This window comes from Phascolarctos cinereus, unplaced genomic scaffold, assembly GCF_003287225.1.
Source record: "Phascolarctos cinereus isolate Bilbo 61053 unplaced genomic scaffold, phaCin_HiC Scaffold_4;HRSCAF=312, whole genome shotgun sequence".
Lineage (NCBI taxonomy): Eukaryota > Metazoa > Chordata > Mammalia > Diprotodontia > Phascolarctidae > Phascolarctos > Phascolarctos cinereus.
Genome location: NW_027555847.1, coordinates 694,864,196 through 694,878,697, shown reverse-complemented (window position 1 = coordinate 694,878,697; position 14,502 = coordinate 694,864,196). Strand labels below are relative to the sequence as shown.

The 14,502-nt window shown below is 48.4% G+C and overlaps 1 protein-coding gene across 1 annotated transcript in view; it reads left to right on the top strand.

Annotated features, from left to right (window-relative positions):
- Positions 1-3,021: 3,021 nt before the first annotated feature.
- Positions 3,022-14,502, top strand: part of RFLNA (refilin A) — a 31,171-nt gene continuing 19,690 nt past the window's right edge. The window contains 3 exon segments of the mRNA XM_020970305.2: positions 3,022-3,351; positions 3,772-4,182; positions 4,184-4,207. Of these exon segments, the coding sequence (XP_020825964.2) occupies positions 3,988-4,182; positions 4,184-4,207 (219 nt within the window). The 5' untranslated portion in view covers positions 3,022-3,351; positions 3,772-3,987.

Here is a 14,502-nt window from a genome sequence, read left to right as displayed (position 1 = left end):
GGATTACTCTGCTACCTCCCAGGGCATCCCAGTTCTCTTAGGGATTGCTCTGATTGTTAGGGAAATTTCCATTTCCTTTACATCCAACGTAGATTTCTACCTGATTCTCCTGGTTCGGTCCACTGGAACCAAACATAACAAAGCTAATTCCTCTTTTCCAAGAGGACCCTTTAAATACTCGAAGACATCTATTATATCCACGATGATTCTTTTCTTCTCACCTCCACTTTCTTTGCCATTTCCTCACCCACCCTAAACGTGAGATCCTTGGACATACAGTGGCCTTCTAGCTTGTCAATTACCTTCTTGGGCTGGACTGTGATTTCAATGGTATAGGGAATTCCCAGTGAGGAAACTCTCTCCACCAGTGGAGGTTAGCGCCTGTTCTCCAGCTGAGAGGTTAAGGAATTTGCCCAATCGCATAGCTAGGATATGTCAAGGAAGGAGCTTGTGAATAGCCTTTCTATAATGTGATGCCCCAGAATCATTCATGAGTGAAGGATTATGGTCCCCCCCTTTCATTCTGTCCCAGAGCTGCCCTCTGGGAAGACATTTGTAGAAAATAAAGTACTCTGTAACCAGGAGGGACCAACCCCTTTTTGGAGACACCTCATTTTTCACCCTCCTTCCTTCAAAGTGAATTGCTCCCCTTTGCCTCCTACCCACTCAGCCCCAATATTTAGTCTGCTCTTTTCTCTCTTCCTGCTCTTTTTTAACCATTAAGCAAAACATCTCCCTGTTTCCTGCTTTTAAAACTGCAGGCTGTATCCGTGAGGTGTTTCTAGGTGGGGTGGAGTGGGGGACCTGAAAGCTCTCCCTGGTTCAGACAGACTCTAGACTCAGGGATTTCACAAAGGGGTCAGAGCTTTGGGGTGAGTCTGACTGGCTCTGCTCTGCTCATCTGTCTCCAGATCTGGTCTGTGGAGGGGAGGGGAGGGGAAGGAAGGGAAGAGGAGGAGACTCACGACCCTGCAGACATAACCAGGCATTCACTGCAAGGAAGGCAACATGGAGAATTGAGGCAATTAGATGCATGATAGAAAAGAAATAATGTTTCACTTCTGCAAAATACTCAAAATTTTCAAACAACATTGCTCAAAGCACCCCCTTTGTGAAGTTCCAGGATGCTGCAGAGGGAAAGAATGCTAGATTTGGAGGCAGGGGCTCCGGGTTCAAATCTTGACTCTGCAACATATTGCTTATGTAGACATGTCATTTCTCTTCTGGGACTCAGTTTCCCTATCTGTAGCTAGCTGCTAGGTGGCACAGTGGACAGAGTGCTAGGCCTGGAGTCACAAAGACCTGAGTTCAAATCTTGCCTCACACACTTGCTAGCTGTGCAAGCCTATCTTGGACTCTCAGCTGTAAAATAGGAATCAAAACAGCACCTTCCTTTCAGGTTTGTTGTGAAGAAAATGAGAATGTGAAGAAAGTGTTTTCTTATAAAATGAGAAAATATTTGGAGGGCCCCTGGCACACAGTGGACACTTAATAAATACCTGTTTCTTTTCCACACAATGCATAATACTTATTATGTAGGCATTCTTGAAATGGAAATTTATTGCTACATATTTTGAATCCTCTCACCGTTTTGCTGTGCACTTAACATGCTTCCCCCCCCTTTTCTTATTTTATATTTAAGTTTATAATATGTTTCTTTTTCTTATTATACATTTAAGTTTTAGCATTTAGGTCTAAAATAAAAAAATAAAGGTAGGGAAGCCAAAAAATAAAAAAATAAATGTTTGTTCCCTTTTCTCTCACTGAGGACAGTTAGACTAAATGACCTCTAAGATGCCATCTGGGTCCCAATCTTTGATCCTAAGATAGATAGTAGGACCAAGTGCTTTCTCCCCCATTTTACAGATGCCTCATCCGAGGTGAAGTGATGTATTCCTGGTCACAAAGATGGGAAGTTGTTTTCCAGGCCTTAGGGTCAGAAGACATCTAAAAGTTCTAATCGAATTCTCTTATTTTTATAGATGAGGAAATTGAGGCCCAGATGAGTTAAGTGACTTGCCCAACCTCTTCTAGGTAGCAGGTGAGTCAGGATTAGAACCCAGATCTTCTGCCACCAAACCCAGAACTCTTGCTTCTCAAAGAGCCAGCCTTTAGGCTTTTGTTTTTGTATCTCTATTGCCTAGCTCAGCACCTGGGGTATATAGTGGGTATTTAATAATTGCTTGTTGAGTTGTTCTGTTGGATTTCCAAGACCAAGGCTGAGGAAGACCTAGAACCCAGGTCTTTGTTATACATGACTGTATTGTTATGTGATGAACAGTATCACTGTTGGAAACACTCCCTTCTACCCTCTTCCCTTGTCAGAACGTAAGCTCTTCCAAGACTGGCACGGTTGCGTTTTTTGTCTTGGTATCTTGTCATGCAGTGGGTGCTTAATAAATGCTTGTTGCTTTGCAACAAGTCCAGCAAGCCCTCTCTCTCTTTCCACTCTACCAGCCCATCTCTCACAAGAGAGAAATTCTTGCCCACAGAAGATGACGTATATGTTAGGTGGCTTTCTACCACACCTGGGCCTCGGCTGCTCAGATAACTGGACAGTAATTTGTGCGTGTGAGGCGATGCAATGCGATGCGGGGCGTTCGTTCTCCCTCTTTTGGGGATAGTTGCGGGGAGATCATGGCCTGGATGCTGCACTCAGCTCCTTGCTTGTGAACACTAAGTCTTGATTCCCGTATTCCCCTGTCCGAGGGGATTCAGGATCGGAGCTTTGAAATCCTGCCCCGGACGTGTGTGAATGTGTGAGTGTGTGCGCGCGTCGGGAGGGAGGGAGGAGAGAGAGGAAGAGGAGGAGGCCGCTAGAAAAGGGGAAGAAGGACGGAGGGAAGGGGCAGACAGGGGGCCCGGCGGCAGCCAGCCAGCCAGTTTGGTCTCTGTGTCGCTTAGGCAGCGACGGAGGCGGAGGCAGAGTGAGGCTCTGATGGTTGGGGTGGGAGGCTGCAGGCGGGGAGGGGGCCGAGCCTAGCCTACCGAGCGGGGCCGGGCTGGGCTGGGCCAGCCTTTGGAGCTCTCTCTGGCGGCCACAGCTGGAGCGCGGCCAGCGGAGGCACAGACAGAGGCAGAGGCAGGGGCAGAGGCGGCTGCTACCCAGGCAGGGATACAGGCAGGAGCAGGAGCAGGAGCAGGAGCAGGAGCCCGAGCTGGGGCAAGGCGCAGCGCACCGCCTCCGAGCGCTCCCGGCCGGCCGATCGGGAAGCAGTCCCGCGGGCCGGAGCTCGAGCCGCGCTGCCCGCCAGCCCTGCCGTGTCCTGCCCCGTCCTGTCCCGCCGTGTCCTGCTCTGCGCCGGGCCCGTCCCGCTTGCTTCGTCTCCCTTGCTTAGCCTCCGCGCGCACGTAATGGGCTTTCTGGACTCGGGGTGGGGCAGACAGGGCTCGGGGCCCGGGGGTGAAGGGGGGACAGATCCCACTGGTCTGCGGCCTGGGAGCAGTGGGAGCGGGGCGGGAAGGGCCGGGAGCCAGGAGCGCAGCCCCGGGGGCCCCTCGCAGACGCAGACACCGCGGCGGCGGCGGCACTTGGCTGCAGCGCGGTGCTGCTGGCACGGGCAGCGGGCCATGCGTCCATCCGGGCGCAGTGCCCTTGTCCCGACTGGGCCGGGCCGGGTATCCGAGCCTCGCTGCGTCCTCAGGTTTTAGCCCGTCCCGGCCTGAGCTGGGCCAGTGTCCGCCTGCCCAGCCCCCTTTCTCTAGGGCCCCCCTCTCCTCTCCAGCGCCCCCTTGCCCCTGACGCGCCCCCCCTCTCCGTTCTCCCCACAGGCTCCCAAGTCCCGGGCGCGGAGCCGAAGCCCCAGCCCCAGCCTCAGCCTCCGGTAGGCCGGCCGGCCGGCGCCTCCCCTCCTCCTTGTCAGGCCCCGGCTCTGGCTCCCGCAGCCCGAGGAAGAAGTGGAGCAGGACGCAGAGAAGAGGGGGCCCCGCTCCCCGCGCCTTGGCCCCGCGCCCCCTGCTGCCTCCATCGTGCCCCTGCCCCCAGCCATGGTGGGCCACCTGCACTTCCAGGGCATGGAGGACAGCCTCAAAGAGAAAAGCCGGGAGGGCTTGTTGGACAGTCCCGACTCCGGGCTGCCCCCCAGCCCCAGCCCGCCCTTCTACTCCCTGACCCCCGGGATCATGGACAGCCGATCTGCAGGCAGTGGCGCCTCTGCTGAGTCGCCAGGAACCGGGCCCCATGGGGACCCCCCAGGAGGCCGTAGTGGTAAGACCGCCTTCTCCCCCTCTCTCCGTCACAACCATTTCGGGTGCCCAGGGCAGCCAGACCACCTGGGCCCGGTCTTTATTTGTCCAACGATTTGGTGTGTGCCTACTCTGATTGGGTGCTTCCCCCTAACCCACCCATGGAAACAGCTATGGACTTCATAGACTCAAGGGAGCAAATGGTACCGAGAGCAAGTGGGAGAGAGTCATCAGCGTAGCTTGGGGGTGGGGGAAAGAAGTTCTCAGGGGCCCACTCCCTCAGGCAGCTAGGATGTACCTTGTTCCTGATTGTAGCCGGAAAGTTAACCTGCCCAGGGTATTTGCCAAGGCCCTCTTGCCTCAGGCAGTTCTGGGAGTAAGGTAGACAGGAGGCTGGGCAAGGCTGGGCACCTGGTGGTACAGCCTGGCCCCGGGATGCCCTGGCTCTACCATGTGATGGCTAGATTGTCTTTTTGTGACTGAAGACAGAGTTGAAGGGGGTCTGAGGAAGCCAGAGAGTTCAGGGATGCTCTTGGGGAAGGAGCGAGAGATGGCTTTTCTAGTTTACTGAGTCTCTGACCTGGGAGGTTGAGAGATAGCCCAGCCCAGGGCTTGTGGGCGACTCTGGACTTCTGTGCATTTGTGGTTCATGCCAAACCCTACTTAGTCTCTACTGCTGTTCCTTGGACATCAGCCAATACGAAAAAAAAGTCTAGGGCCCTAAAGTGATTGGGGGTGTGGGTGGGGGCAGACAGAACTTACTGGTCCAGGTCAGGAAGCTGCTCTTCAACACTGGGCACCACTTCACGTTGCTGTTGGGGAGTTCTGCCTCCTCTAGAAACCTAGGCTGCATTAGGTGGTGAACCGGGGCAGAAAGTACGTCCAGAGCTGAACCTGGACAAGTAGGTGACCCTAGGGGCCAAAACCTGAGAGCAAAAGCCAAAACACAGGAAATGGGGCTAGGAGAAGGACGATTGGACCCAGGCTCTTTGGGTAGATAGATTTTTTTAAAAAGACAATTAGGGTTAAGTGACTTGCCCAGGGTCACACAGCTAGTGTCCAGTGTTTGGTCTGAGGCTGGATTTGAACTCAGGTCCTACTGATTTCAGGGCTCATGCTCTATTCACTGAGCCACCTAGCTACCCCAAGTAGATAGAATTTATGCTGATTCCTCTTGGTCTTCTCTTTTTCCTACAGTGTCCTCAACATTGGGGTCTTGATTTAGCTGATCTGTCTCTCTGTCACTCTCATCACCCCCACTCTTCCCCATCTCTTCCCCTCCCCTTTCCATCCCCTTCTCCCCCTTTTCCCCCTCCTCTCTCTGCCCCCCCTCTTCCCTCTCCCTCTCCCTCCTCTTCTCCCCCTCCCTTTCCTCCTCCACCCCCATACACAATTTTGCTTCACCTAAACATCTTTCAGGCAGCTGGGGAATGCTCACCTGGCTCTTTGCAGGTATTTTCTGCTGTGCATTAATTACCTTTTACTCCAGGTGAAACCCCTTTGTTCAGTAATAAGCTATCCTGCACCCCAAGCAAAGCCCAGTGGAGCATAAGCCTCACTGGGGCCACTCCTGAAGCTAACTTCATTTGGCCTTCCTGAAGTCTCATAATGAATTTGTACCTTGATTATGTATCTTCCCCCACCCCCTTTTTTGGTGGGGGTGGGTGACTGAAGCTATTTTCATTGAAAGTGATCTCCTTCACGCCTAATATGCCAGATTTCCTGCCAAAGATGTAGTGTCTGAGTCTCAAAGTCATTTGGAGGGTATGTGAGTGTCTGAACTAGTCAACAGGGGAGGCCCCAGTATGGGGGAGATTCTGGATAAATGTGGCTGATTTCTTGGGGGTTTCTGTCTTCTTTACGTTCCCAGTCCCTCTGTTTCTCTCTGGCCCAGGAAGGTAGAACAAATAGGACCATTTTTTCTTGTGGCTTGTTTTGGGTTAAGGTTGCTCCCCAAGGCCCCAGATGCCTCTTGGTGCATTTTGCCAGCCAGAAGCCCTTCCTGGAATGAAGGGAGGTCCAGACTCCCTCAGCTTTGGCATTTCCAATGCTCCGAGGCCTTTTCTAGACCTGTGGAATAATACTATCTCTGTATCACCAGTGCCTAGCAGAGTGCAGGTCATAAAAAGAAAAACATAAAAACAAAAACTCTGGATCTGAAATCAGAGACTTTCAGGTTGAGGCAGGCCTCTTCCACTTTTACCTGTGTGACTTGGAGCAAGGCATTTAATGTCTCTCTGCCTTGGTTCTCCATCTGTAAAATGGGAGTGTGGGACAAGATGGCCAGTGAGGGCCCTTCTGGTTTCAAACACATGATCCTAAGTCATTTCTCCTTTTAGGCATCAGTTTCCCTATCAGTAAAATGAGGGCATTAAATGACTCTGAGATCTCCAGAAAACATTTAGAATCCTCTGTAATTGATTTATGCATGCCTGTCCAGTAATGTTCTGCAGAGAGGCCTGTGGACCAAGTAAATTCAGATGGCATGCTATGTTTCAAGTAAATTTTTATCTTTGCCAGCACCTAGCACCATGCTTTGCACACAGTAGGTGCTTAATGTCCAATTCATTAAGCATTTGTTAAGTACCTACTAGGTGCCAGGCATTACTCTGGGAATGGGGGGGGGGAGTCCCTGCCCTCAGGGAGCTTACTTTCTCCTTTGGGGTAGCAAGGAAGAGGGACTGGGGAATCAATCGGATATATAAATGCCAAATATGTGCAGGGTTAGTTAAAAATAATAAACATTTGGCCTTGGGGCCAAATCTACTCCTGGCACCATGTCTGTGGGACTGAATGCGAGATACCCAGCCTCCCCAGGACCCAGGCTTCTCCCAATGAAGAATTTGGCCCGGCTGGCCTCTCAGGTCTCTTGCAGTCTAGAGCAGTAACAGCTGGGGTAGGGGTGGGGCAACCAGGCAAATATTTGTGTGCCAAGCACTGGTAATACCGAGACCAAAATGATAGAATTCCTGCCCTCAAGGAGCTGATGTTCAACTAAAAATTAACAATTGACGTTCATGCAGAGGTTTTTAAAGTTTACCTCCATTAGCCTGTTTCATCCTCACAACAAACTTGTGAGGTAAGTATTACAAGACTGTCTTTATAGATGAGGAAACTGAGGCTGAGAAAAGCCCCTCATCACACAGCCAGCAGGATTTGAACCCAGGTTTTCCTGACTTCCAGATACCTCCCTGACCTGAATGGTGAGCAGCCAGACAGGCCCTAGGTTCTAGAATTGTCCCTCAGGCGGGGCCCTCAGGGGTGTCCCACTTCACACTCGTTGAGCTGTCTGCCCTTCCCTTCGGCAGGTCCTTTTTCGGGGCCGTGTCCAGCCAGGCCACTCCCAAGAGCACCTTTGCCCAATGTCCCCCTTCTGCTCCTTGAGCATTGCGTGTTGTTGTAGCTGGGCCCTATAAAAAGGTCCAGCCCCCCTCTAATAAGCACGCCTGAGCCTCCAACACAATGCTCCATTGATTCAGGGCTATGCAGTCAGATGTCTGGGCTACAGCGTCAGCATCTAAGAAAATATGAAAGGCATCGTGGGGCCAGGCCCATAAATAAATGAAACCCCATTTACACTGGATTTTTTTTCTTGCACTTGCTTCGGAGCAGGGCTGGAATGTTCGGCTCCCCTCCCAAACCAAACATGCCTTCCGGAGTCCCTCTGGGCATTGGAGAGCAGGCAAGCTGGGAATGTGCCTTCTCTCCAGCCTTTTCATGTAACTGTGTTACTGTGTGCAGGTCTATATTTGCCTTACTTTTTTAAAAAGGGTGAACAAAACCCCAAAACAGGAGGCATTCCCCCCACCCTACCCCAAGTTGAAGGTTGAGTAAAATAGCTTTGCAAATCTTGGAACCTCTATCAGCCTGGGGAGGAAAAAGTTGCCCGAGGTGGAGGGAGGGCTCTGTGCACAAATCCAGGCTGTTTGCTGAGAGGGGAGCAGGGCAGAAATAAGTCAGTGAGGGCTCAGTGTCCTAGGAGAAGGTGCTGGCTCTGATATCGGAGGCCTCGGGGCCAGATCGACTTCTGGAGCCAAGTCTGTGTGACTGAGGGCGAGACACCCAACCTCCCTGGGAACCCTGGCTTCTCACAATGAAGAATTTGGCCTGGCTGGCCTCTCGGGCCCCTTCTAGTCTGGAGGTACGTTCTCAGGACCTCGGGTTTTCATTGGTGAAAAGCTGAGACAGATGAGCCCTGAGGGGCCTGTCAGCCCTGCAGATGTTACAGTCCTACCCGTGGCCCCACAGCCAGGTCGCAGCAGAGTTAGGGCTCCAGCCCCCACTGAAAGCTTTGCCTCCTCCCGTGATCCACTCAGAGTGTGTCTGTGGGTGGACGCTGGGAAAGAGGCCAGGTTTTTTCATCTCCTTGTCCTGAGGAACACTGTCCTGGAGGCTGCCTCAGGAGGTAGCAGGCCACTCTTCTTGGGCGTCTTCAGGGCAGTGATGAGTGACCGCTTGTCAGATTTTTTAGTATCATGGGGACTCCTTTTGTGGCTAGATTGGACTTACTGGCCCATGAGGGTCTTTCCAGTTCCCAGAATAGGAGATTCTGTGAGAGGGAAAGGGACATAACAGCTTGAGTTAACCCGGCAAACTTGATACCAGTGCAGCACCAAGGGTGGCTGGGCTGCCAAGGTTAGAGCACTGGGCGTGGAACCAGGAAGACCTGAGTGTAAATTCTGCCTCAGACACTTCTTAGCTGTGCTGACCCTGGGTAAGTCACTTAACCTCTGACTGCCTCAGTTTCCTCGACTGTAAAATGAGAGTCATAGTAGCACCTATCTCCTAGGGTTATTGCAAAGATAAGTAAGATATGTTATACAAATAGAAGATATAGTATACATGCACACACACATACTCTGATCCCTTTACACATGTGTGTATATATTACTCTGCAAACTTTAAAGCATTATGTAGGTGGTAGTTATTATTATTATTGTTGTTGTTTTTACTGCATGCTCTCTACTCCGGGCAAGTCCAAATGATTTGGGGAGTATCTATGTGGCATGGACGATGGACAGCTGGCCTCGGAGCCAGGAAGACATGGGTTCGAGTCCCAGGGCAAGTCACTTAATCTTTCAGGGTTCCAATTAAGTCAGTCTGTCAAGGAGCACCTATTAACGGCCAGCTAGGTGGTGCAGTGGATAGAGCACCAGCCCCAGAGTCTGGAGGGCCTGAGTTCAAATCCAGCCTCAGACACTTGAAACTTACTAGCTGTATGACCCTGGGCAAGTCACTTAGCCCCAATTGCCTCACCCCCCCAAAGGCATTTATTAAGCACCTACTGTGTGCCAGGCTATGCACTGAGGGATACAAAGAAAGGCAAAAGACATCCATTTTCCTAGTCTAATGGGGGAGACAACGTGCAAACGATGATGTAAAAACAAGGTTACGTATACACACGTACATATCTATACCATGCATATATACAGAAGTGTGTACATATGTAATATACATGGGCACACTTCTACATATGCATACATCTATGGGTGCATACACAAATTTTAGAGATTTGGAGGTAAGCAGAAGAAAAGCAATCGTATGAAGGACATTCAGGAAAGGCCCCTCCCAGAAGATGGGATGTGAGCTGGGGCAAGCCAGTGACACCTGACGTGTCTCCATTTTGAGAAAGGACGCCAACCTTCATGGAGACGGGAGTTCTCCTAGTCCATGACTTCCCTATGAATCCACAGGCTCAGCCCAGTCCCTATTCTGTACCTCTAATCACCTCCACTGAGGATGACATTGGGGTGATAATGAATGGGCCCTGGAAAAAAGGGTATTTTAAAGTGGTTTTTCATAATCACCTAGATGTACATATAAAAGTTAGTTAGATAGAGTGCTGGATAAGCCAGGAAGACCTGAGTTCAAATCCAGCCTCAGATTCTTCCAACATATATGAACCTGGACACATCACTTAACCTCTGCCTCAGTTTCTTCATCTTTAAAATGGCAATAACAATAGTATCTACCCCTGAGGGTTGTTAGGATCAAATGAGATAATATTTATAAATATCTTTGCAAACCTCAAAGTATTATATGAATGCTAGCTATTTTTAATATAATTATAAAAATAACAAATAGTAAGCAAGTTCCTTCATGCAAATCAGATAATAAGGCATATAAGGAAGAAGCCTAGAAGATTTTTTTTCCCTTTTTTGGTGGGGGGAAGGGCACTAGATCTATGATCCTATTGCATTAGGAAACTTCCATCCAGGAAGTCTTTTCTTGGTGCAGATCAGTCTTAGAGCTGCCTGAGGCCACTGAGAGTTGGGGTGGTTTGTCCAAGGTCACAAAGCAAGTATGCATGGCGGCAAGGACTTACTCCAGGGTCCTATTGACGTGCTGAGGCCATTTCTCCACTCTGGCACACTGACTCTCAAAGAATAGACCGAAACAGGTAAAGGATGGTTCTTGGGCAAATTACTTCATCACTGCAGGCCTCATTTTCTTTCTCTGTAAATGGAAGGGGCTGGATTAGCTGGCTTCTGAGGTCTCTTCCAGCTCTAGATCAATGATGCTCTGATAGGTCTGTTTATGCATAATTTATTTGGCAAATGAAGTCTGGGTAGTTATCAGTCCACTGCCATTGGCATCAGACAGTACAGTCTTTATTGGCTTCTGGGCACTGGTGGGGGTGGGGACAGGAGGAGACTGTTCCTCTTATATGTTTCTTCCTGGTGGTTTTGAGTAGAACAGGGCCCCAGTATTTCACCTGGCTTCCTGCTTGTGGGACGGTGTCTGTATACTGTCTAAAGCCCTAGTGGAGACCAGAGAGGCTCAGTGGGCCAGCGGTTTCTTACCAAATCCCTGCCAATTCCAGGCCTGCCTCACATAATTTTGCCAAGGTTGATGTTTAGAAATAACATCATTAGCATGTATAAAAAAACACACCCCCTCCCAGTAAGAGCTCTAAACCCACCAGTCACCTTGCTCTGTGGAGCCCACCCTTGGTATGTTGTTTCCCTGTTCAGTTTAATTCATTTCTTTTTTTTTATTTTGATTTATCAACAATCACTTCCATATGCTTTTGAGTTTAAAATTTTTCTCCCCCTTCCTCCCCACCACCCTCCACAAGACGGCGCACAATCTCATATAGGCTATACACTTACATTCCTATTAAACATATTTTCACGTTAGTGAAGTTGTAAGTAAAAATTAAAACCAATAGGAGGAACCATTCGAAAAAGGAAATAAAACTCAACAGAAGAGAAAAAATAATGATAGCAATTCAACTTCCATAGTTCTTTCTTTGGATGTGGATAGCATTTTCCATCATGAGGCCTCTGGGGATGTCTTAGATCCTGGTATTGCTGGGAAAGGTTAAGTTTATCAATATTAGTCATCGCACAACATGGCTGTTATTGTGTACAATGTTCTCTTCGTTCTGCTCACTTCACTCAGCATCAGACCATACAAGTCTTTCCAGGTAGTTTAATTCATTTCAACATGAATTTTATAGCACCGACCTCACAGGGTTGTGGGAAGATTAAGGGAGATAATCTGTGTAAAGCACTTTGCCGAACTCCAAATGCTGTGGGAATGTCATCATTGTTATCATATGGTTCTGGTGATGCTGAGATAGCCTAGTGTTGTTTCCCACAACATTGGAGGTTTTGTGGACTGAGGTCACCCCACAAACCAGGTTGGCTTAGAATGAGCTTTCCTCTCCTCTCCCCTTCTGACCTGATCCAAATCTCTCATTGGAAAGTGCATTTGATGCATTCACACATTTAACAGTTAAGGATTTCCCAAAGTAAAAGGCTTGACATACTGGACCTCAGAGAACTGAACCAATGCTTGAAGTCCCCTGGTGGGCTCTTCTTTCCTGCCTCCCTTTTTAACCCTCCATAGATAAACTGTCCCAGCTGAGTATGGTAAGAGTCCATTCTTGAAGATCCTCCCAATCAGCTGTGGAGAGAGAACCTGGTTGGATGGATAGGAGTACTGCCTGGGCTTCAGTTTTTGCATTTATAAAAATGAGGGGATGGCCTTTTCGAGCTATCTAGTTCTAGATCAGGATTTCTTAATCTGGGATCTGTGAGTTTGGTTTATAAATATATAGATATAGATAACTTTATTCCAGCAGAACTGGTTCCCTTTGGTGGTGGTGTTGAGTTGTTTTTCAGTCATGTCTGACTCTCCATGACCCCATTTGGGGTTTTGTTGGCAAAGATACTGTAGTGGTTTGCCATTTCCTTCTCCAGTTCATTTTACAGATGGAGAAACTGAGGCAGGTAGAGTAAAGTGACTTGCTCAGGGTCACACAGCTAGGAAGCATCTGAGGCCAGATTTGAACTCAGGAAGATGAGTTTTCCTGACTCCAAGTCTGGCACTCTATCCGCTGTGCCACCTAGCTGTCCCCAAGTCAGGAATTCAAATCCCACCTCTGCTGTTTACTACCTCAAGAAATTTGGTCAGATGTTTTAATCTTTCGGAACCTGTTTTCCCATTTGTAAAATGGGTGGGTGACATGATGATTGTAAAGCACTTTGTGGACTTGAAAATGCCTCAGAAATGCCAGGTTGTTAATTTGGCTACTAGCTGTATAACCCTAGACAAGTCACTTAACTTGTCTGAGCCTTACTTGCCTTATTTATAAAATGAGGTTCATCATACTGGCAGGGTAGAGCTTCAAAGGACATTTTTGAGGCTCAGCAGGGGAAAGAAGGTTACACTTGCAATCACAGGTCCTGAGTTAGAATTCTGGCTCTGTCATTTCCTACTTCACTTCTCTGGGCTTCAGTTTCCTCATTTGTCAGTTGAGTGGTGGACTAGATGATCCTATCTATGGCTTAGATAATGTATGTCAGTTTCCTTTGTAGATCTGTCCCAGGGTCTGCTGGAGCCAGCTCTTATTAGAGAGCTCATTGTTAGATTTTTATTGTAAATATTTTCACTGTGGAAATGAGCAAATGCTACAAAGCAAGGCTTGAATTATTGTTCTGTTGATTGTTGAGATGTAGGCAAGTGATGGAGAAAATGTTAATAATACAGATTCAACTTCAAAGTGTGTCCTGTATACCTTTTTCTTTTCCAGAGAGTTGGTTGTTAAATATTTGCCAGCAACACTCTTGTGTAATGCCTGATTTTGTTGTTGTTCAGTGGTTTCAGTCATATCTGACTCTTTATGATCCCATTTGGGGTTTTATTGGCAAAGATACTGGAGTGGTTTGTCATTTCCTTCTTCAGCTCATTTTACAGATGAAGAAACTGAGGCAAACAGGGTAAAGTGACTTGCCCAGGGTCACACAGCTAGGAAGTATCTACGGTCAGATTTAAACTCAGGTCTGCCTGACTCCAGGCCCAGCCCTCTATCCACTGCATGAGGGACTAGACTATTTTGTTTTCATCTTTGTATCCTGGCATCTTAATTAGAGGGTGGGCTTCCCAGTCAGGGTAACCTGGGTTCAAGTCCCACCTTGGACATTTGCTGGCTGTGTGTCTCTGGACCATCACTTAACCTCTCAGTGCCCCAGGCAACCCTTCAAGGCGGAGAATCGAAGGGACTTGTCCAATGTCATCCACACGGGGTAAAAAGGACAGAGCTAGGATTTAAACCCAAGTCCTCTAGACTCCAAATCCAAATATCTCTCTACTGCACTGAACTCTAGAGTTAAAAGACCAGATTTTGAATTTTAGCTCAACAGCACACCAGTATGTGCCCTTCACCACTCTCAGCTTCAGTTTTCTCATCTATAAAATGGGGGGTTTTGGACTAGATGACCTCTGGGGCCTCTCCAGCTCTACAGTCATAACCACCATGCTTCTGTGGGGCTGTTTTAAAATAACTGGTCTTTTTGTGTAGCTGGAGGTGTGGGGAAAGAAAAAGCCATGCATATTACAAGATTTGGTTATTTGCCAACTTAATGTTTGAGATAGTCAGTCTTGCCCTCAGTGGGCTCCAAGCGTTTGGTATGGGAACACGGCAAAGAATTTGAATCAAGAATCCCCACCATGGGAGCTAGGGCAGGAGAGGACCAGTTGGAATTAATTATAAGCATGAGATCTATCTATCTATCTATCCATTCATCCATCCATCTATCCATTCATCTATCTATATCTATCAGTTCATTCATTCATTTATTCATTTATCTGTCTACTTACCTATTCATCCATCCATCCATCCATCTGTCTATCCATTCATTCACCTGTCTACCTACCTACCTATTCATCCATCCACCCATCTATCTATTCATCTGTCTATCTATCTATCTATCTATCTATCTATCTATCTATCTATCTATCTATCTATCTATCTACCTATCTATCTATTCATCTATCTGTCTGTCTACCTATCCATCTATCTATCTATCT